Below are 25,154 nucleotides of genomic sequence, written 5' to 3'. Positions count from 1 at the left end.
TCTTTCCCAAGCCTGGGATATAGGATACCTCTTTCTTCCCCACCCCAACACTCAGAATTATGCTCCTCTGGGCCCAGCATCTTGTGTCTACCTTTGCTACTGAACTTAAGGCATGAGGCCTCTTCCTCTAAGTATTTTGTAAATGTGCACACAAATCACACACACACACACACACAAAAATGCAATAAACTCCTGAAAACAAGAACACTTTACCACCATAGCTGAGCACATACCCCAGGGCTCAGTAAGTACATGCTGCTTTGAATAACACTAAACCAAGTATAACTAAAGACTGCCTTAAACAGAAACTGGTTTTTATTTGGTTTTGTTTGTATTGAGGGGGGAAGGGAAAATTCAACAAAATATTTAAAACAGTTCTAGAACACTCACAGAAAACTGATCCTTAACTAGTACAAAGTCAACAGGCCCCAAATGGAATATCAATGTGTTTAATAAGCTTAAATCAATTATTTAAACTGAAAGTCTTGTTTGTTTTTTTAATAATTCTAACTTCATGATAGGATTTTATGCATTAATTAAGAAAATAAAAAGAGTTAAAAATTCAATATTGGGCAGAGCTCACTGTTAGGGATGAAATGCTGTCTTTATTAAAGAAAGTTTGGACATGATTTATTTCATAGGTAACCTATTTTAAAGATAATCATTATCCGCCTGAAAGTCTAAAATTAAGAGCTGAATCAGCTAAACAATGCCTTTAAATCAAAGTTATCAACTAAATATCAGAAACAATAGGGATTGAATGTTTAGGTTACTAAGCATAAAAATAAAACCGGACTATTAAGACAACAGCTATTGGGAAGTCAAGCAAAATTTCATTATTCTGTGAAGAACTGTCCTAGTGGGGGGAAAAGAGAAAGCCACTAAATTACCGAATCACCTACTATTCCCTCACTCAGCAAATACTTATGTGCCCCTGCTGCAGTGCAGTCACCACTGTAGTCTGAAAACACTACAGGACGTAGAACAGAACCTCTGCCCTCATGAAGCTAATAATCAGAGGAGAAGGAAGCAAAGAGTGAACTGGTAACTTCATGAGATAGAAAGTTTCACAGTCCAAATTCTACTTCCATTTTTGGTGGGCTAGCAACAGGCAGAGGGCAGCATAACCTTGTCTTTAAATAAACTGAAAGAGAAATTTAATAGCACTGAAGTAGCATTTTTGTTTAGATCTCAATCAAAGCAATTACAAACATCTATAAATCAATACTTCGATTATAATCTCTTCAGTGACCATATTAACTATTTTAATGAACTTCCAAGTTTTAAATATATTTAGAAGATCTATCAAAGATTACAGGTATTAATTTGCCTTTAAAAACAAAACCAAATAAATAAAAAATAACTATCTTCAAAAAGACTGGAGAATTGGCTTTTCATTTTTCTAACACTAAAGTAAGTCAAAATAAAACAAATTATTGATTTCTGAATCCTGCCCAAATAAGCACACAGATGAAAAAAGTATAATAAAAAAGCAATAAATAACCTATATAATACAACTGATAGTTTTTCCATCAATACTTCGACCTATGGATATATTGATCATTTGTAATACTTAATAACAAGTTATTAAGGATCTAAATAGACACTTTATGAAAGAGGATATACAGAAGGCCAAGAGACATATGAAAACCTGCTCAAAGTAACTAATTATCTGAGAGATACAAATCAAAATGACAATGAAGTACCATTTCACACCTGTCAGAATGGCTATCATGAACAAATCAACAAACAACAAGTACTGGCGGCAACAGCATGGATGGAACTGTAGAGCATTATGCTAAGCGAAATAAGCCAGTCGGAGAAAGATAAATATCACATGATCTCACTCATATGTGGGATATAATGAACAACACAAACTGATGAATAAAAATAGATCCAGAGATAAAGAAACACCGAACAGACTGTCCAACCTCAGATGAGAGGGGGAAGTGGGGGCGAGATCAACCACAGGACTTGTATGCATGCATATTAGCATTACCAATGGACATGAACACTGGGGTGGTGGAGGCTTGTCCTGGAAGGTGGGCGTGGCCAGAGAGGAGGTCAATTGGGGAAAAAGGAGACATATGTAATACTTTAAACAATTAAAAAAAAACTTCTAAATGAAATACAGAGCCACATATTAAGATATTAAATGCCAATTATAGAAAAATAAGGCTATAAAATTGAATATGATGTAAATTTAGAATAGAAGAAATCACAAAGAATAGATCATCAGATTTTAAAAAAAAATAGCAAGTTATTGTTGCACTACTAATTTCTCAGTTGTATTATACTAGAGGCCTGGTACACAAATTCGTACATGGGTGGGGTCACTCAATCTGGCCGGCAATCGGGGCCGATCGGGGCCAGCCAGCCAGGGGAGGAACCACAGGAGGTTGGCCGGCCAGGGGGAGGTTGGCTGTGAGAGGGCACTGACCACCGGGAGAAGCTCCTGTGTTGAGTGTCTGTCCCCTGGTGGTCAGTGCACATCATAGCTACCGGCCAGTCGTCAGTTCGGTCGTCTGGTCGTAACAGTCACTTAGGCTTTTATATATATAGATTATTATGTAAAGTGACACACATGTTTTAAATACAATTCCAGTCTCATATAACTAGAACTCTTCAATTTATCATGCTTATGCCTTGAAAAATTATCACTCATTAAAAGCAAAAAATTCTTCAGAAACATGATTAATGAATTAAAATTAACAGAAATGATGTTATTTTCCCCAAACAAAATACTATGTCTATAATTTAATGTTTATTCTTGTTTTCCAGGACTACCTGACAATTTGCATATGTAATGTATTAAAAAATGGAGTCTGAACTATATACTCTGCAGAATTCTAAGGGACAAAAGGGCAAATGGTTATAACAAGGGAAACAGAAGGTACAGGAAACAGTTCTTTAGCTGCAGCGATTTCTCTTGCACCTTCATTTAAGTAGGATGCACCCTTCTTTTTTAGTAAGTATACTGTTAAACACTTGTGCATGAGTCATTTGAGATTTTTACCACTAACATTCAAATTCAGATATAACCTCCAATTAAAATTACAGACAATAAATAATTTTAAAAATATGTACAACTATTAAAATCACCTTTAACATAACAAGAGTCATATTTTGTAATAAAAATTAACAAGCAACTGCTACATGCAGTAACAGTGATGAATAAAAAAAAATATTGAGTACAAACTTTATAATCTCATTAGCATAATGTTTAAAAACAGACAAACTGATCTATGATGACAGAAATCAAAAAGAAGGAGTTTAGCCTCGGGAAGAAGGAGAGGTAATGGATGGGAAGGGACCTCTGAAGCTCCAGTAATGTTCTTTTCACATTCTAGGGAGTGTCACTTTTTAAACACCGATACATTCACTAAGTAAAAATACATTGAACTGTGTACATGTCTAAACATGTTACACCATCATTTTTTAAAGTTCTTAAAAAAAAAGAAACTTTACAGAATGAATGTTTTTTTCTATCAAATGATTTGTCAAAAATGTTAGCCATTCATCTGTTCCCACATTTCCACTTTGTACACCGTGGAATGATCAGAAGGGATTTATAATGTGTGTATGTAATAGTCAGTAAAGTACAGGGGAGCACCACTCCCTGCCTTACCTTTTCAACAGGGAGCAGCATCTGCAGCAGCCGAGCTGCAAACAGTGAGATGCTGACAAAGGCCATTCTGTGGAGCCTGCGAACTGCCTCTGTGTGCTCCACACCGATGCTACTTTGATGGTAGCACATGGTTTCTCCCAGGGACCCCAGCACTGCGAGCAGCTTCTCTTTCTACAAACATTTAAACACAAAACGGGAAAATAACCAACTTGGGGGTCAGTATGCAAATGTCAGAGGACAATTTAAAACATTATCATTAAATAACAAAAATGAACAAAAAGCAATTATTTCTCTCGATAAGAGCTAATACCTGCTAACAAAGAATGATAAACACACCTAAATTTTTAAAAAACTATTTTTTAAGCATTTACTTTGTTTTTTTTTGGGGGGGCGGGGTTGTTTTTTGGTATTTTTTGTTAGCATTTACTTTGATGACTTCTAACAAAAAGTTAAAAATTAAATGTGGGCCTGACTGGTTTGGCTCAGTGGATAGAGCATCAGCCTGTGGACTGAAGGGTCCTGGGTTCGATTCTGGTCAAGGGCATGTGCCTTGGTTGCAGGCACATCCCCAGTGGGGGGCGTGCAGGAGGCAGCTGATCGATGTTTCTCTCTTATCGATGTTTGTAACTCTCTATCCCTCTCCCTTCCTCTCTGTGAAAAATCAATAAAATATATTTTTAAAAAAACACCCCAATTGTGGTGGGGAGAAGGTTCTGGCATATAGCCTGAGCTGGTGGTATGTGGCTTTGTCACTATAAGTCTGTTAAAAAACAAATTAAATGTGTAATGAAAAATTAACAAAATATATAAAATATAAGTAATTAATAATTTAATAATTCAGGATAAAAAAGGGTTGGGTAAAGGGGGTCGTTGCCTGTTGATGAAATGCAAAATTAATAGTAAAGACCCAATATGAATGAGTCTGAATAACATACAATATCAAGTACAACCTGTTACTGACATGAAGATGGATTTTACAGGTTTTCACTCAGTCTTTTAGAGCCTAATTAATAAAATAAGTAGATATAAACTTTGAACATCACAAAGAATACAATTCCTCAAGCTTCCAAAGGACATTGACAAAGACTAACCATTTACTTAATCACAAAGAAAACTTCAATATATGTATATTTAAGGCTATATTCTCTGATTCCAAAGAAATAAAACTGAAAGTAAAATTTAAACCAAAATGAGGGCAAAGCTTACAAAACAAAACAAAACAAAAAATGTAAGAGCCTATTTGTAATACTTTAAGCAATAAAATAAATTTTAAAAAAATAAAGGAGGAGCCATTATATTAATAACTACTGGTCTAGAGAAAACAACTCAGAAACATAGTGACAGTCTTATCACATTAGCCGGCAATTCTTTCACACACTTCTCTATTAAAATAATACTTGTATATTCCTACAACATATCTCTGTTATTCGAGATTAACTTTGGTAATTTATAATTTACTAGTAAATCAATGAACATATTTAATATCTCAGTATCGGAGGGCTTTATCAGAAGTCTATTTACTTGTGAAATTGTTCCAAATAACTTTCCTTATTCTAATGATGAATTGAGTGCTGCTCAAAATAGTACAAAAAGGAAGTACTATGAATCAGTCTTGGATTTTCACAATTTCCAGCATTTTTTCTAAGCCAAATAAAAGTGGTTTCTTTTTAGCTTTTTTAAGAAAAGAGGATTGAAAAATAGTAACTGGTCCAGTTTTAATTTGTTGGGCTAAAACAATGTTTAAAAACCTGTGAAGTAGTTGATGGGGGGTGGGCAGTTTTCAGAAGATATTCACAGCTTTTACAAAAGAAGGTACAGAATTAAAATATCCGATTAGCATAATATTCTAAATATTCCCAATGAAACAGAATTTATAGTGCAAACAAGATTTCTCAGTCTCTGCACATCATGAAACAGATTGTGAACTCCGTAAAGCATCTGAAATGGGGACTGGCACAGGATGTCCCCCATATGCTTCCAGACTCACACCCCTCTCCCTCCCACACTGCAGAGGATCACTATAGCAAGTGCAGCCCTCACCAGGCACTTCCTCTCTGAAGGGCAGCTCACCTGCCTTCAGAATGACTGCCACTCCACGCAGCACCAGCAGAAAGAGAGCCTCAGCAGGCCCCGCCTCTTGTGCCATTTCCACCTCCCATAGTAACTTGCACTGCCCCTCTAGCCCCACCCTTTACCGCCAAACAGCCATTCTCTTCCCTCAAACAGCCCACCTTCATTTGCTTAGCCAAGTCCTAATTGTGCTCAAGACTCAGTTCAGCCACAATTTACAAGAAGCCCTTCCTGAGATCCCAGGATGGCAGTGTTTTCAAAGCACCCTTGGCAATAAAACATAGAACTGAGCTTGAAAAAGAAACTGTGCCTCCATTTTCTCATCTATAAATGGAAATCTACCTTATAGGTCATGATGATTAAATGGCCTCATAAACACAGTGTGGTTAAATATCATCTAGTAAGCAGTATGCCTAATGGATCTTTATTTAGCTATTGTTCATCTATGCTTCCTTCCATTTTACTAGTGTCACAATAAATGTATCTACGTCCTACCAGAGTGAAAGCTGCCACTCATTCATCTTGTGCTGCAGTGCCTAGCCTATGACAGACAATCAGAAATGTCTGGTAAACTAAAATAACTGTCTCTCACTAGGGCAACAGCAGGGAAGGTGAATGCAAGCTAGAGATCCCACTAACGCAGTTACAAATCCAGTCTCATCCATCCCCCCGCAGTGAGTCCTCACTGGGTATGAAGCTCGCTCTCAACCCTTTCAGCCCAATTGAACTCCAATCATCAAGTCTTCCCACAAGCCCAGGCATCTAAGTTACCAGCTCACAGCAGGTCTGGTGGAAATTTAGAAGCGATGAATCGTAGAGAAAGAGAAAAGACTGTTTTCAGTGGCATTGGGATGACAGAGGAGTGACAGAGAAGGCAAAAATGACCAGAACCCACCATCTGGGGTTATGTGGCAGGAAGTGAAGCTCCTGTCTCCCTGGACCTAACTTACCGTGTGAATAAGGAAACAGACTTGGCTTCACAGGGAAGCAAAGAGAGGGCACACTTCAGGTCAACCTAACTTTTACTGTGCTTATCAATGAATTTTTTATTTAACAAAATATAATAATTTCAATAAAAATAGTTTTTCTTTATTTACTTCAAGTGAACTAAAAAATATTCAACTGTGGAGATTTTTTTTTGCTACGCATACAACCTGAGTAATGGAGTTCTAGACATGACTGCTATTAACACTATTGGGAAAGATCTAGAGATTTAATTCCTCAGGTATTTAACTTCTGAATTGGTAACAACACATTTATTATTTTGTTCCTTTAATGAGCCAACAAAAACACTTCTTCTATCTTTCTTTTTAAACGTGGCAAAAGTAGAATATTAAGTAATTCTACTTAATTGTTTATTTTTATTAATATACCAGAGGCCTGATGCACGAAATTCGTGCAAGGGGCTCAGCCCTCGCAGCCCTGGCTTCGCCCGGAAGGACTTCGAGAAGGTGGTTCAGCTGTCTAGTCTAATTAGCATATTACGCTTTTATTATTATAGATAGCCAAGGTACTGAGATTTTTCCTGAGGCATTTATTCTTTTAAACAAGTAGATCAAATATGATTTCAAACAATACTGTTTTATTGAACATTTCTAACATGCCAACTGGCACTTATATAACAGATTTAACCTTTAAAGTAAAAATAATTCACTGAATCATAAAAGACTAGCAGCCAAAAGTTAAAAGTGAACGACTAACTTTTACAGATAAATGTTCTGGCCAACAAAATTTAAGTTAATTTAAGAAGCAACTGATAAAGCAGTCTTCACACATCTAAGGAAAAACTCACTTGTTGAAATCCTTCAATCTGTGAAAATCTTCTAAAAGTACTACAAAGTAGTATGGTAACCTTAAGTACTAAAGAAAAACTAAGATTAAGAACTATCATCCCTATTTCATAAATAAAGTAATTGAAGGATTTGAACAGTATATTATACCAATTGTAAAATATTTGTTTCTCTTTTCAATAAATTTTTGTTTTTAAAAGAAGGTTTTGGAGTTTTACAAATGGGTATTGATATTAAGTAAACATCAGTATTTTGTTGTTGTTTTTTCATGTTCTAACCTCTATTCACAAGGATTTCAGGCAGCACATAGTAACGTTTAATAAAACACAGACCTAAGTCAAAACATCATAAAGAGAAAAAAACTTTCATAACTATGAATCAATATATATTTTTATAATAAATTTTGCTTCCACTTCTCTGACAATGCAATAAAAAAGGCTGTTACAATTTACATTAAAATACAGAACATAGTTCTTCAAGATAAACAAGATTATCTGATAATAGAAAAATCCTATCTAATAAAAGAGTAATATGCAAATTGACCATCACTCCAACACACAAGATGGCCACCCCCATGTGGACACAAGGTGGCCTGCAGGGGAGGGTAGTTGGGGGTAACCAGGCCTTCAGGGGAGGGCAGTTGGGAGGACCAGGCAAACAGGGGAGGGCAGCTGGAGGGGACCAGGCCTGCAGGGGAGGGCAGTTGGGGGCAACCAGGACTACAGGGGAGAACAGTTAGAGGCAATCGGACTGGCAGGGGAGCAGTTAGGCATCAATCAGGCTGGCAGGCAGAGTGGTTAGGAGCAATCAGGCAGGCAGACGAGTGGTTTGGAGCCAGCAGTCCTGTATTGTGAGAGGGCAGTAGGACATCTCTCGAAGGGTTCCAGATTGGAGAGGGTGCAGACTGGGCTAAGGCACGCATGAGTGCGCGCGCGCGCGCGCGCACACACACACACACACACCCCGCGCACAAATTTTGTGCACTGGGCCTCTAGTAAATAATATAAAATGACAAATGATTAATGACATTGAAATGTAAAAAAGGATACAATTTATAATTACATGGAAACACTCTGGTAATTCATAGATGTCTTAAACATTATATTACAATATAACATTTTTAAGGCTCTTGTATATGTATTGATTGCTCATGCAAAATATTACTTATTCAACAGATTTCTTTCAAAGAAAATAAAATGTAATGCCATATTTTCCAAAAATATTTTCCCTACTAAAATACAAATAGCAAAAAACAAAGCACCCAACAATAAAATTAATTAATAAATGCAACAATATGGCTATAACTCAAAGTAATCAAACCAAAGGGGGAAAACAGAGACTAAAAAAAAGCATACAAACATTCATATAAATTCATATAAAGAATACATTCATATAAAATTCTAAAAAATGCAAGCTAATCAATATCATGGGTGTATCCATATGTCAAAATGCAGCAACAAACTTTAAGAAACATGTGCAGCTTATTCTATGTTAATTACACTTTATTAAAGCTGTTAAGACCCACATAAATGTATTCACACACCCTCATGAAAAAAATGATAAGAAATGTGCAAAAAGCAGCCCTAATGGCTTGTTTTGGTCTTGATATATACTCCTCCATTAAAAGAAACCAGAATCTCTGGAGAAATGGCCTGTTCCAGACTATGCACAAAATAAGCCTGGACTGCTGTGTCTAAAAGAAAGAAATTCAAAGCCTAATGAGACAATGATGCCAGCTTTAAAGGACTAAAATAAAATAAAATGCTACTACCCAAATCCCAAAGAAATAACTGATTCTCACCATATCTATAGCAAAAAGACTATTGTCGTCCCAGATATCTACTGAAATTGCTTCACCAATAAGTATCAAATCCTCCGCAAGCAATTCCAGAACTCTTATTATCATCTGTCTGCTACCTAGAAAAACAGCCAGGAGAAAGGGAAGAAAAAAGTTAACTTTCAAATCAATAGCTGAATGCCGTATTGCTCAATCTTCTAGTCATGCCCCCAAATTCCTGTTTCTCTTTAATATCTTATATGCTTTTAGAACTGTTGAAAGACATAAACAGGAAGCCACAATCGACAACCACCATTAAAGATTTCTGCTCTAATCATATGCTATTTAACTACAACGAATCAAATGTGCTCATAGTGGGAAAGATACTCAAGAAGAGCATAGCAGTAATTTAACTACAAGTATTGTGAGACAGATTCAACTAATTTTTCAAATTCAGAGATCATCCATGTCACATGGAACATGTGACAAAGCACCAGGACAGTTTAGAAAACACATTCTAAGGATTTTCTAAGGATTAGTACCAGAAGGCTTAAGCCTCGTCATAAAACTGTATTTCCTGCACAGAAGCTGCCTGGGAAGCTAAGCTTGGACTGGAGTAACTAAAGTATAAATGTCCATGCTGGCATTAGCTGAAGAAACTTGAAGAAGTTCTATCTAAAATAGGTTCTCAAGCCTATGCTCACATTACTAGTAAACTCTAAAAATATTCCCAAAGGAACTGTGCCATTGGAGCCACACCCACCAGTGTAATGTCCTTCTCTATACAGCCATAATAACAAAGGAATGCCACAATCCACAATTCTAAGTGAGGCGGACATTCCTCAGCCTTCCTGTCCACATACCAAAGGTCAATTTCTAATGAATAAAAGTAAACTACCAGATTATTAGGGTCTAGATTAATCGTTTCATCAGAACAGCTTGAGAAAGTTCTTTTAGAAATCTCTTATGATATTGAACAATTATAAATTATGCAATAATTTACCACAAAAGGGCAAAAGAACATTTAGAAAATTTTATGTACCAAGATACAGCTTTATAATTATCAATCTGACTTTTTACAGCAAATTAAGGAAAGGTTAAATGCAAAATCATTAAATCTAAAACTGTTCTTCTCAGTACACCATGAAGACAAACATATATACTTTATAATGCCAAGTTCAGATTTTCCTTCACCACATTATTGGTACCTGAATTACTATGTATCCTAACTCCCGGGAACAAAGTCACTCCATCAGAAATTAGGGGTACAGTTTTCCTCAGGATAAAATAAAAATGTTAATGCTTTCCAAACATTACCTACCTCCCACTTTGCTCCCCATCACACTCAAGTAGGCAAAAAGTAGCCACAGGACTTAAAGAACTATTAGCATGTGATACGTCCTTTACTCAGCCAGTATAAATGAAAAAAAGGCAAAACTTATTAATCTTCTATTGATATCTCAACAAGTTTATCAATTACTGAAAATGTATAGATTTAGAGAATAAAAATCATTATTGCTTCCAAATCTTTCTTTACCTTCAAAATGCAAAGTGCTTCAGAGAGTGGACTTTGCTTTCAAAAGAACCTTGGATCAAGTCTGTTCTTAGCTGTTTGACCTCGGATAAGTTTCTGAACGACTCCTGATTTGTAACATGGGGATAGAAGCAGTAACTACCACAATGGAAGGATAAAGTGGGCTGATTTGAGGAGAGCATGAAATAATGCACATGAAACCAAGCAGCTCAACTCGCAGTAACTGTTGTTTGATTGCTAGGCTATCCGCCACTCACCACTTTGGTATCTTTCTATCACTCGTCACTAACATTACAACTGCATTCCAGTGTATATTACAATACACCTTTGCAACTTTACCTAGTACCTTGGAAAGAAAATACTAAATGGGGTTTTTTTAGTTTTGTTATTTGTCTGGGTTTTTTATTTTGGGAAAAATTATTGCAAAGGAAAGAATCCAGTTGTAGGTGTGTTTCTAACATGCTCATAGCTGAAGTAACCACCGAGTAAAAACAATGAACTGAGAGCAAATCAAAAAGTTCCTAAGAAGCAAGAGCCAGAGATTATTTTATTCTGGCCTATTTGTGCGGCTCACCCTCTTTAAATGACTGCAGTTGCATGGATTTGTCAGTGATCACATTTAAAGCAGCCACACAGAGTGAAGCCTGTGCACAAACAGCCACAGATGGAAGGTGATACTCCACGGCACCACATTTCATTGAGAAATAATAAAGGCCATATTTTCTTAGGAATTTGTTCCCCAATAAATGCAGCTTCTAAAGGTCCCAGCATGGACAGAAGATGAAAAAAAGAAAAATAAGAATACCAGAAAACAGCCAAAACAATCACAGGTTACATGAAAAGAACTATGATTTCACAAACAGACCTGTTCTCAAGAGAGGCACTGTGGACTCCAGGAGGCAGACACAGAACTGGGGAAGACTGAGCTGCTGGAACTGCAGCTGCAGCATGTCTTCCGATTCCAGCTCGGGCAGGTCGATGTGTGCCACATCCAGAGGTGAGGGGACGGAAATCCTGGAGTTCACGAGCGCATGACTGCTACTCCCGCTGTGAAACAAACAGGACAATCCTGAATAAGGAGACGGCCCACACACAGATGGACTGCACTTCTGCGATGGGTGCACTGGGAGCCTCAGATTGGACATGAGTCTAATGCTTCATGTAACAACAGTTCTGGTCAGATTTGGAGAAACCCTGACAAAGTCATGACATTAAATTCCATCAACATGGCTCAAAATTGCAAATGAAACCAAAAATGCCTTTCTATTTGACTTTTCAAACTGATGTTCTAGAAATGTATCAACATTCTTACAGTAGCAATCAACATTAACAAAGATAGCCCATTCATTTAAGGAAAACAGGAAAATTCAAAAATTCATTGCAAAGTTCTTCTGAAATCAACTCATAAAGTCAAAACTAGATAGTTCATATAGTTGACTAGATTTTCTGTAATTTCCACCAAATATTCTTAGTAAGCTAATGTTAACAACTGAAGAATGCTAGAAAATGCCATAAAAACATGAGAAATAGACTACTTCAGTTAGTACATTCAACATCACATAATGTTTTTGAAAATATACCAAAAGATGAAACACCCCATCTCTGTTGGCTTTCTTTATAAAAAGATCCTTACTTTGGGTGTAAAGTGGTAGGGTGGGGATAAATATGTATAGTAGGCCTGAACCTACATTTGCAAAGACCGTAAAATTTTTGACTTTTAATGTCATCCACAAGTGAATCTGACAGAATTCCCCAAATTTACCACATTCTGTCACTTCTTCAATCCCATATCCCAAACATCCCAAAAATATGGAAATAAGCCAAGTTCTCTCAAGCTCTGAAAGGTCCCATGAGGAAGTTGACACTCAGGAGTGAAAATCTACAAGCGGAGTGTATGCCTGTGTGCTGAGTACAGAGTTGCAATATAATATGTATGTCTTTCTGTGGGTCGTGATAAAAAAGGTATGAAAGCCACTGGTTTAACCCAAGGCGATACGTGAGCTAATGTTACAAAGGAGAAGACAGAGAAAAATAATGATCTCCCTGTGAAATTAAAACACACACACACAAGATAACCAGGCTTTCCCACAATCACCTGGACGACACTGCATCCCAATCCTGGCCATCTCCTCTAGGGCGCTGGCCTGTGCGTCCAACCACAGAAGGCCGGGGGCTGCTGCTTCCTGGAGAAGGGTTCTGAGAATGATGAGTAACTCTTACTTCATAGCAATAAGACAAAGAGGAATTTTGGGAAACTGTATCTGCAGAGGGGGGAAAAAAGAAGAAAATTATCCCTTAGTAGAGACAGATTACTGATTATGTAATATTTCTAACAAATTTGAGGTAGTAGGAATGCTTCTGTAGGGGTAAAAAAGAAAAACAAAGGTCAATCTTTTCTGCAAGTATTCACTCAGCACATCTAGGTTTCTATCTAGCCTGATTATATGAAGCCTTCTGGCCAACACTATTCACTTCTGACATAAGACTGCCAAGGCAGAACATCAGATCACACACTCCCTGCTGAAAACTCCCCAAGAAACCCATCTCAAACCACAGGCAAAAATTAACTCAAAATGAATCAGCAACCTAAATATGAGAGCTAAAATCCTAAGCTAAAAGAGAAATATAGGGATAAATAAATCTTCATAACCTTGGATTTGGCAATGGATTCTTAAATGACACCAAAAGCACAAACAACCAAAGAAAACATAAACTGGACTTCCTCACAATTAAAAAGTCCCATAAGTCAAACAAAGGACATTACGAAAAATGTGACAACCTACAGAATGGGAGAAAGTATTTGCAAATTTTATATCTAATAAGGATTTAATAACCAAGATATATTTAAAACTCAACAACAAAAAACTAATTTAAAGTTAGGCAATGGACTTCAACAAACATTTCTCCAAATCTCTATATATAAAAGACTAAGCGACCAAATGACCAGTCGCTATGATGCACACTGACCACCAGGGGGCAGACACTCAATGCAGGAGCTGCCCCTAGTGGTCAGTGCGCTCCCACAGCCAACCTTCCGTGGCCCCTCCCCGCAGCTGGCTGGCCCCAATCAACCCCCTAAGGGTTGGCCAGCCAACCTATGGCCCCGATTGCCAGGCCAAGGGACCCCACCCATGCACGAATTTGTGCACTGGGCCTCTAGTAAGATATATGAAAGGCCAATAAGCATAAGAAGAGTCACCAGGGAATCACTAGTCATTAATCAATAGTCAGGAGGGAAATGCAAATCAAAACCACAATGAGGTACCATTTCACACCTACTAGGATGACTCTGATTAAAAAAAGGAAAATAACAAGTGTTAGTAAGATATGGAGACACTGAAAACTTCATAAATTGTTGGTGGGAATGTAAAATGGTGCTGCCACTGTGGAAAATAGTGTGTCAGTTCCTAAGAAAGTGAAAAATAGAATTAACATATGACCCAACAATTCCGCTCTCACCCAAATGAATTGAAAACAGGGCTTGAACAGATATGCCAATGTTCACTGAAGCATTATTCACAATAACAAAAGGTAAGAACATAGGAGTCCATCAGTACATGAGTGAATAAACAAAATGTGGTATATACATAGAATGGAAAATTGTTGTCATAAAAAGGAAGTCCTGAAATATGCTACAATGTGGATGAACCTTGAAAATATTATGCTAAGTGAAATAAGCCAGGTTCCAATTGTATGAATTACACTTGTACTTAGAATACACAAATTCAGTAGACTAGAGCAGTGATTATCAACCAGTGTGCCACAAAAAATTTTAAAACATGTACTACCCGACTACTTAGTTAGGGGCACTAACCTCTTTTCCCTTAGATTGTCAAATAAAAAAATGACAACAGCCAACACAACAACAGCCATCCTATGTGAATGAATCAAAATTATACCCCCTTTTTTTGTCAGATTGGCAAAAATCACTGGATTAGAGGTTACCAGGGGCTGCAGGAGGGATTAACGGTGAAGCATGATCACCAATCACTCTTAGTATTCAACTTTCAAAGCATATGGTATAAGTGCACTGAAATACTATCAGTAATTTGTAAACAGTTTTGAGAAGGCCAGCCTAGTACTATATTTGTCCATTAGGTGGTGCTTTTTCCATGAAAAGTCAGGCACTATGATGATATAAAACTCTGACAACATCAAAAGTTGCATAAAAATAGTTGTCATAATATAGAAATCAGTATTTTCAACCCAAACAATTTATTAACACAACATAATTTACTAAAATACCCAAACAGCTGGGCTCAGAATCCTAATCCCTGGCTTCCAACAACACTTTTCTTTCTTTTCTTTTTTTCTTTATTGATTAAGGCAGTGGTTCTCAACCTTCCTAATGCGGCGACCCTTTAATACAGTTCCTCATGTTGTGGTGACCCCCAATTTCATTGTTATAAATTGACCATAATTAAAGCATAGTGATTAATCACAAAAACAATATGTAATTAAATATGTGTTTTCCAATGGTCTTAGGCAACCCCTGTGAAAGGGTCGTTCGACCCCCAAAGGGGTCATGACCCACAGGTTGAGAACCGCTGGATTAAGGTATTACCTATGTGTCCTTATAGCCCCATTGTCATCGTCCCCCACTCCCACCCCCCACCAAGGTGATAATTAGTGAGGAATGAGGAATGGGAGTTTAGCTTGTGACAATGTACATACAGTAATCCCTAAGAGAATGTATAATGGGGTTCTTTCTCAGAAGAATCTGCAAAGACCACCCGTGACTAATGGATAAATAAACATAAACACCTTGTTTGCTAGAGAAAAAGCCTGGATCTCGGTAGAAGTGAAGTCTGTGTCGTAAACACATGCACAGCTGCTGCAAGCAGGACACCGACTGCAGTGCCAAGCGAGGGGTCCCCTCGCCTCCGAAGGCCAGCTTCAGCAGAGAGAACAGGCTCTGGAATGAAGAAGAACCATCAAAATGATCACAGAAACCAAGTGCTCAACTTCAAAGGAGGATGTGAAGCTGAAGGAAGGGTAAATGAATAATCAAAGGAAATAAGCTGCCAAATATTTGTAAGACAAGAAACAGAAATGGGCAAAAGTCATTTGGCATAATGCAAGAATAAGGGTCAAAATAAAATTAAATGTGAATAGAATGGTCAGTGTTGCTTACATCTAAAATCTGTTAGGTAAGCACCTACTCTGAGAGAACACAGGTATTAAGTATTACTCCCCATTCAGGACATGAAGTTTCACAGTACTTTTTAAAAAACACATCAAGGTTTCCACATCTCAAACAGCTAAATCAGTTTACTACGGTTTGGTAATTAATAGCTTTTCCTCTGCTATCATCTGACAGCGGCCATAGTATGGATTAATAGCTGCCATTATTCACTGGCATGATTTTCAGCCCTGTGATTGTGAAGCTGCAGATATGCCCCAATCCCAGCCCTGGATCCCAATGCCTCTACTGAGCAAGTCTAGGTCCCAAGGCCTCTGCTGTAGAAGCAACATACCAGACTGCAAAGAACCCATCTTCATTGCTCGCTATCACATTTCCTCAGCATCCAGCACTGTGCCTAACACATACCAGATAATCAGAGAGACAAGCTATTCTTAATGTTCGGAGGGTTCTTGCTGCCTCACCTCAACTTCCAACGTCTACTAGATTCACGCTTTAGGTGACCCAGAAGTGGTAAATTCAGAGTGGCCAAATTGGACAACATGTGTCAAATGAGACTACCTCCTATCAGAAGAACTATCACTATCCAAATAAGTCAGAGAACAAGTGGTTTAAACACTTTATCCTTTAAATATGGTAGTGCACAAGTCTTTCCTAAGGACTGCTATGTTGCAAATTTTGTTTCCTCCCAAAAGTTCGCTATTTCAAAACCTAAAACAATTAAAGAGGATACACACCTGAACAATTTTCGGCCTTTGAAGGAAAATCTCAGCCGGAAAATCTTGCATGATAACATCCTTCAATAGTTCACAGGTGTTCCAGATCAAAGTGTGGTTACTACTTCTTAGAGAGCTACAAAAGAGCATTATTTATTTTTTAAAAAAGTTTACCTATCCTGATTGTAAGCCACTGAGTAGGAAATGACTCTACTCACATCCTCCAGGTCTCAGCCAAGACATCACTTCCCCTGGGAAGCCTTCCTTGATCTGGTCCCTAAACAATAAACAACTGTGGCAGGTACTTCTTCCACAGCCCTATACTGTATCTCAGTGGTTCTCAGCCTTGGCTGCATTAGAATCACCTGGGCCCCGGTGAGGTCGGGACGGCCCCGGTGAGGTCGGGACGGCCCCAGTGAGGTTGGGACTGCTCCAGTGAGGTTGGGACAGATAATGGGGACCAGTATAGACTGATGAACAAATGTTTTTAAAATCCTGACTTCTGGGCCTCATCCTCCGGATGTTACTTTGTTATGGGGAGGGGCCACAACATCAGTAACAAGGGAACAGAATTACCGGAGGATGAGACCCAGAAATCAGGATTTTAAAAAGATTCCCAGGTGATTCTACTGTGCAGCCAAGGTTGAGAACCATGGCTGTATCTGCTGCTATGTCAACTGCGTGCTTTGTACCCCCACTAGACCCTCCTAAAGATGGCATGCCCAGAGCCTATCACAATGCTACTAAATGACATTAAGGAGGTCAAAGGGCACAGAATTCGATGACATCTGTTATGTGAATTAAGAAATAAGACAGAAAAAAATAACAGTAACTATAGAGTTTAATTATAGGAATTAGACTCTTTACTGCTCTTCTCTATTCTAGGTGACTCAAGCTGGAAGGCCCCTCTTATCCTGTACAGAGGATATCCCTCAAGTTCTCAGACAATAGTCTCCCTCCTAGGGATGTAGCAGTGGTTCACCGTCCACCCCAAGAAACCAATCCCCAAGATATTAACCCTCCTCTCTCAGCTCAACTCCAGTCCACCATCCACCATCCCCCACCCATAGGTGTGCACTGGACAGCATCTCTCTCCCTTAGGGACTGACTCAGAACTGCCAGATCATGTCTGTCCTGCCCCTTTCCCATGTGCAGCTACCTCTTCAATATGTTGTTCCAAGAGAGTTTACTGAGGCCTCAGAAGTGCCATCAGCAAAAATCATTTCACAGCATCTTCCTGTCTCTGGCCATAATGCTAGCAAGTTGATCTTTATTTTCCAGATGTGCGTGTGTGTGTGTGTGTGTGTGTGCGCGCGCACGCACACAAACATGCAAACACACACACACACACACACACACACACTACTCATTTGATATAGTATTCACAGAAATTAAAGTTTCAGAAAAAAGAAACTAGACATTAATATACTATCCCAATTTCTATATATCAACTGCCTATGTTGGGGTTGGGGGTAATGACCAATTAACATTCATTACATAAGATCAGTGGTCCCTAACCTATTCCTAAGCCCAATTTGAAATAAATATATTGTCTACTAAAAAGTCTGCATTTATGCTTAATTTCTCCATTTTCATTAAGCAAAGACACAGCGATGGCCAATGGGAGACTGGTAAATCAGAGATGACTAATGAGCACACGAGACTTCAGCCTCAATGTGCAGCCTGATTAGAGGCAAACAGGAATTTTCTGGCTTATATACTGAAATACTGAAAATCATTCATATCGTCCCATTACTCCATTCACAGCCACTTGTATCTTTCTTCCTGATGAACTTGTACAGTAATAACTATCAGGTGCAACGCTAGAGTGAAGCAAAAATAGCTGAACCACATCGGGCTGTACCTTTCATTAGAGGAGAGGACGTGTCTGTCAGTTGTGGTCAGGGGGAGCCAAGGAAATGCAGCAAACTTCCAACACCTCGCAGTCTGAGTCGCTGGTAATGGAAGAGCACACTTACACCATCAAAGAAGACAATGTTGACAGACTCACCTTTAAGCTAAGTCCCCAAGTGAAGTTACATATACAGGAGCCTACAATGCACCAAACAAGGCCAGCTGCAAATGTATTCACCCTCAAGATAGATAACAGAGCACACTTTTCATATTTTAAACACAACTCATAGGTTATAATTAGAAGAGCACTAAACACAAGCCCATACTGAATGACATTTAGTTTTTTTTTATTTAAATTTATTGTTTAAAGCAGTGGTCGGCAAACTGCGGCTCGCGAGCCACATGTGGCTCTTTGGCCCCTGAGTGTGGCTCTTCCACAAAATACCATGTGCGGGCGCGCATATACAATTGAAACTTTGTGGCCCATGCGCAGAAGTCGGTATTTTGTGGGAGAGCCACACTCAAGGGGCCAAAGAGCCGCATGTGGCTCACGAGCCGCAGTTTGCCAACCACTGGTTTAAAGTATTATATGAGTCTCCCTTTTCCCCCATTGACCTCTCCCCGGCTGCTTCCATGACATTTAGTTTCAATTATATTTTCTATTTTACTCTTGACCAGAACACAAAGCACAAATTTAACATAAAAAGAACTGATATTTGCAGTCCTTTAATAACAGAAATTTAAAATGATAAAACAATCACATACTATATCTAATTAGTTATGTTTAAATATCCTAAATGGGGTTAGATGTTTAAACCTCTTTGAAGATGAGTTCAAAACTACAAGGTTGAAAATCAAATATCTTCAACCTCAAAGAAGATTAAAAGAAATACTTGAAACCAACACAATTGTAAACTACCACTGTTCAAACTATTTTTTAATAGGCTTATTTCCCCAGGTTTATTGAGATATAATTGACATCTAAAACTGTACAAGTTTAAGGTGTACAACACGATGGTTTAATACACGTACACTGCAAAATGATTATCACAGTAGAGTTAGTTAACCTCTCCAACCTCTCACATAATTACCAATCATTTCTTGTGGTGAGAACATTGAAGATCTATTCTCTTAACATTTTTTAGCAGATTTTATATAGTACAAGTTAAGGTAGCAACACTGAGAAGTAGTATCTACAAAAGCCCTTCCAAATGATAAACAGTCCTTCTTCCTAATGCTTTGAAAAGAGCATGGAATCTTTAAATTCAGGTAATTACTAATTTCACAAATAAAGCACAACTGCGTCTTTTAAAAGTGCTAAAATAAAAGCAGGGTTTGCTTTCTCAGGGAAAAGCAAGAGGTGGGTAGAGGAAAGGATAGGCTTACACTGCACATAAAAATGTGTCCAAAACAAGACAGACCACTAATCCACAGGCTGCAGCTCACCTGAAAAAGCATTCCCACAAGTGTCCTTATCGTTTTCAGCAGCTTCACCCAAGTACTACGCTCTGCTCCCTTCAGACACCTCTCACTGCCACTCACTTAAGCCTCTCAGCCACACACACAAAGGACTACCATCTCAAATCCAAAGCTCCCTATAAGCCTAACAAAATTTTTCCAGAAAGGGAAGATGAAGTATTTTAACAGCTGAACAAGTTTTCTGTTCTATCTTATGCTATTATTCAACTTGAGAGTCTCTAAGGAACTTTTTGAATAACAAGCATCCAAACTAAGTTCAGCTGAATCCCCATGTCAGCAGATATACCCTAGAACACACATTTTTTCCAACCACACAGGCAATAAAATGTGAAGCACTTGACTACTTAACCATTCCTAACCGCCAGGGGCACCTAGGATAAAGGTGTCATCTTTTCTAAGCCTCAGTGTCCTCATCAGTAAAATGGGGACACTGATAATAATCTCATTGGGTCCTCATGAGGATTCACTTGTGCAGAATATACGCTGAGTACCTAATACATTGTTGGCATCATTCTGCACAGGGGGATAAAGCAGTGTTTGCAGCTATCACGAAGCCTATTGTGACAGAAACAAGAAGGAAATAAACATATAACTTCAGATCATGATATGTGTTAGGAAGAAAACTAAACAGAAAGTGTTCACTGGCTAGAGTCCTCAAGAAGGTCTCTTTAAGGAGGTGGCATGTGAGCAGAGAAGGACACAGCCAGACACAAAAAGACCCAGAAGAGATCTCCAAACAGAACTCTAGAATCACTGGATGTTGGGATAAAGATAAATAAAGAAATGGAGAAGACGCCGGGTCTTGGCTTGAGTGACTGGACAGACGGTACAGAGTGAGCTGGAGAATGAGATGAGGAATGCACGGTGCACAGCACAGTCCCTGATGAAGGGTTTGTGTCCAACAAGCAATGCAAGTACTACTGCCACCATTTCCACCCACCTATGCAGTTGCTCAAATACAGTTAAATAACGTAAAACGTTACCATTTAAACTCTACATCCTAAACTAGTTTGAGGAAACTGAAACACTCAGCTTGGTGCTGAAACATTCGAGTGTGAACACAATGTGTCTTCACAACAATCCGTAAAAGTACATTAATTTCTGCTGTACCGGGTCAGCAGGATCTACTTCCCGACATGTGCTCACCCACGGGTGCTGGAGGCACTTCCATCTGCTGGAAATGACTTCTGTCTTGAGGAAAATATCCTGTTAAGATTTCAGGTGGCTGTGGCAATTCTGAAAAGAAAATAGATATTACTGCATGTATTATTATTTCTGATTCATTATTTGCTACAAGTGAAAGGTACTCATTTCAATTATTGTTTTCTCTGACTAGGAAGATAATCCAGTTTTTTTTTTTTTCTCTGAATAGTCTGCTTCCTAAAGAGGTAAAAAATGTGAATGTTGAGCCAATTTCAAATTGAGGGGTTTTTTTCTCCCTTTTTCTTTTACCATTAATATAAATGTTAGAATGAAAATATCTACAATGTACAGGAAGAATCTGTTACAAAGTGTTTATTCAAGAACTGTTCATCTCTGCTTCTAAGTCCATCTCCTCCTTCTCTTGTGCTCCAATTACAGAGTTCCTGGTCACTACAATTTTCATTAGTATCTTTTTTAAAAGTTGTCACAGTCAAAGAGGTCAAGCACTATCTTTCAATGCCTTTCATGATTCTATCACATGATTACATATTCAGCAGTGCAGATGCAATGACAATGAGAATGAGAAAAAGGCTAAAACTAAATTTTCTAATTTTCTGTTTGGATGTTTTCACAACAGTAGTTCTTAATATTAATACAGATATTGAAAATTTACCTTAGACCATACTTCTAACCTAATCTGTAAGGAACTACCCTTGAAAATTCACAAGTTAAGATTCTACTTTATTTGTTATGGCTTAGACAGAAATTGTAAAATCTGTTGTTACAAATCACAATCATGCAAAAAGCCAATAAGTGGCATTCACCACTGTTCTTGTTAACGGTGATACCAACAGTCACTGCAACAGCAGTACAGCACTGATACAGAGAAAAGTATGGTAGCAGAAACACTTTTTATACTTTTACCACTCCATTACATACATTTTATGGGCCTTTTTTTTTCTTTGAATCAATTCAAATGCCTTCCATATGTAAGGCACCCTATTGGGCATCAAATAGCGAGAACACAAACAGAGCCACCAGCAGCTCTCCGGCTAATGGATGCCGGGCCTCACGCTGCGCTCTTTTCAGGCACTGCCTCCTTTAATCCTCACAATGATATTATAAGATGTTCTTCCTCACTGTCCCAATTTGGGGATGAGAAAACTAAAGGCTGGAGCTGTTAAGAACCTTAGCCAAGGCGACAAAATTAACGGCAGAGCTGGGCCTGAAATCCATGTCTGACTCGGATTTTATACACTACCATGTGCAGCTCATTTTGATTGGACCCCATAAAAAAATCGTGATATTAACATACCCCCACCTGAAAAACAGTCCAAAATGCAAGTGTAAAACACTGAGAAAAATCTCTAGCTCATGATAACAAGTGCTCAAAAACAATTCTGTTATTGTTGAAGAAATAATGTGTCAAACTGGTCTTACAAAGAGAAAATCTTTTAGGCCCCTTCCCCCAAAAAGCAATAAATACAGCCCAGCCGGGTGGCTTGGTAGTTGAGCAGGGACTCATGAACCAGGTCACAGTTCAATTCCGATCAGGGCACAAATCGGGTTTCAGGCTCAGGCTCAATCCCCAGTAGGAGGCAGGGCAGGAGGCAGTGAATAGATTATTTTCTCTCATCATTGATGTTTCTCTCTCTCCCTCTCCCTACCTGTCTCTGAAATCTATACAAACATATTTTAAAAAACACAGTAAATACAAATGTATCCTCCTCTGAGTGACAGTAGAGGAGAGAAAAAAGGTCAAGCTCATGTAACTTAACACAAGAAAAATAAGTTGGGGGGGATTTTTTTTTTAATCTAAGGTCCCTTTCCTTAGAATTAAACACTAGTACCGATATATTTATAGTTTAACCGAATGCATCAGAATGATTCCAAAGAGTTACCAATCTGATCGGTCTGGTAAGATGCAGAGCACAGTGCAGGGACTTCTGAAGGAAGAATGAAAAGTCCATCCAGAATGCCATCGATTTCAGCCTGTAGATTTGGCTCCACGTTAGCACGAAGCTTAGACAAGAATTCGACTGCACCAAGATCAACCAAATGCTGGACTGCTGGGGAATACTGAAAGCATGAGAAGAGTGTCTTGTGAACAACAGCGTATGTCAAAGTCTCTAGACTTCATCTTACAGCACTTTGGGTATACCAGATGCTCCTTTTTTAAAAACTAAATCTTGCACTGAAATACCCAAAAGTACAGAACTTCGATGAATAGGACATAGGTGTACAGAGACATAAAACACTTAATAACACCTACAAGATTTTTGAAAAACCCAGACACTGAACACTGTAATTCCTACTTATTATTTCTGTCCACTGACATTCACCCTATCTCTCCTACCTCCAAAGGATGCAAAGTAGTAAGAATCACCCTCGCCCTAGCGGCCAGTTTGGCTCTGTGGATAGTGTTGGCCTGTGGACTGAAGGGTCCCGGGTTCCGTTCCAGTCAAGGGCACATGCCCAGGTTCGGGGTCATCCCATGTGGGGCGGCAGGAGGCAGCCAATCAATGATTCCCTCTCATCATGATGTTTCTCCCTCTCCCTTCCTCTCTGAAATCAATAAAAACACACATTTAAAAAAATCACCCAAGACTACACAGCGATTGACAGTTTTGAACGGTTAAACTTGCAATTTGACATCTGACTCTGGCAACTAACTATTCTCAAGATACGCTGAGGAACATAGGTCTGAAAAACAAATATAGGAAAGGAATTTAACACCTCTTGTGAGATTAATCGTGGTCTGTAACATTATCTCTAAATGAGTCCTTTGTCATAGGGACCCCTCCAATTTTTAACATGCAAATAACAGAACACAAGGAAAAACAGAATGACAGCTATTAACCCCCCCCCCCCGCCCCCCCCCCATGATTCCAAAACCCAGAATCCACCAGAACTCAGAAGATCGGTGTCACTTCAGAGCACAGTGGCGACAAGGTGAGGTTTAACATCACAAATCAAAGAAAAAGAAGACGTGGCCAAATAGCCAAGTGAGTGAAAACGCACCGCCCCCGGTTGTTTTTCAAAAACCATTTACATGAACTTTCCAACAAATGCTCCAGTGCAATGACTAAGAAACACTCGCTCCTCCGATTCCTTATGTCAAGATGCTCGTACCTTCACCAGCCGGTTCAGGAGGCTGAGCACCTCTGCTTTCATGGGGACGGACGGGAAGTTGAACCACTGCAGCAGGTGCACGAACAGCAGCCGGTCCTGGGCCAGGTCGGCGGCGGCGATCAGGTTGAGCTCCACTTTGCAGAGCACGGTCCGCAGGGCGCGCTCGCGGATCTCCGCCGGCGGGGTCAGGAGGACAGAAAGAAACCAATGCTTCCACCAGCTGGGCCGCTGGTGCTCTCGGGCCACGCACTGCGGCGTTGACACCAAGTCCGACAGGGGTCCCCGGGGACTGCTCTAGCCAAGTCGGGACCAGAAAGGAAATGTGACACGGCCATTCTCAGCCAGTGGCAACGACGGGAGGACGAATCCAGCGAGGGCGGCTCTGACTGTTACCGAGTTTCCTGATGAGCCCCGTCAAAACCATCGCGTCCCGCTCCACCAGCCGCCGCCGGAGAATTAAACCGCCGCGCCACAGCGTCCGGCCACAATGACTGTTCCCCCGGGAAACTCGGGCCGTGGGACAGCGGGTTCCGCTACTCCGGGGCGAACCACCCGACCAGTGAGAGCCATTCCGCGAGCTACTCCCGGCCCTGCGTCCCAAGAGGAGCTTGCGGGTTTTTCTATAATGACTACCACGCAGTTTACAGACAGCCGTCTCGCAGGTAGGGACCGGAAAGAATGAGGGGGCAAGCAGAGGTGGAACCGGCTTTGGCCGCTGGGCACGTCGGGACTTGTAGTTCTAGGCCCAGCCGTGCTCCGGTCCAGGAATTCCGGGCCTGCCACCGCGCCCCCCTGCCTGGGTTCCCGCGTCTGAGCGCGGGCTCCTGGCAGAACCCCAGCCCAGCCATGCACCCTCGCTCTGCGGGGATTCGCTTATGACCCTGCCAA

At 39.4% G+C, this 25,154-nt stretch overlaps 1 protein-coding gene across 1 annotated transcript in view; it reads right to left on the bottom strand.

The window, feature by feature from the left end:
- RTTN (rotatin) overlaps positions 1-24,923 on the bottom strand; it is a 110,145-nt gene extending 85,222 nt beyond the window's left edge. The window contains exons 1-11 of the mRNA XM_015562684.1: positions 24,656-24,923; positions 24,267-24,450; positions 23,036-23,213; positions 21,138-21,227; positions 18,523-18,613; positions 16,680-16,794; positions 15,564-15,714; positions 12,895-13,060; positions 11,665-11,846; positions 9,290-9,405; positions 3,629-3,799 (exon numbers count right to left, since the gene is read on the bottom strand). Of these exons, the coding sequence (XP_015418170.1) occupies positions 3,629-3,799; positions 9,290-9,405; positions 11,665-11,846; positions 12,895-13,060; positions 15,564-15,714; positions 16,680-16,794; positions 18,523-18,613; positions 21,138-21,227; positions 23,036-23,213; positions 24,267-24,450; positions 24,656-24,690 (1,479 nt within the window). The 5' untranslated portion in view covers positions 24,691-24,923. The remainder of the gene's footprint in view (positions 1-3,628; positions 3,800-9,289; positions 9,406-11,664; positions 11,847-12,894; positions 13,061-15,563; positions 15,715-16,679; positions 16,795-18,522; positions 18,614-21,137; positions 21,228-23,035; positions 23,214-24,266; positions 24,451-24,655) is intronic.
- Positions 24,924-25,154: the final 231 nt, after the last annotated feature.

The sequence above is a fragment of the Myotis davidii genome, unplaced genomic scaffold, assembly GCF_000327345.1.
Source record: "Myotis davidii unplaced genomic scaffold, ASM32734v1 scaffold96, whole genome shotgun sequence".
NCBI lineage: Eukaryota > Metazoa > Chordata > Mammalia > Chiroptera > Vespertilionidae > Myotis > Myotis davidii.
Note: the sequence above shows the minus strand (reverse complement) of the source record. Positions and strands in the feature narration are given on the sequence as shown.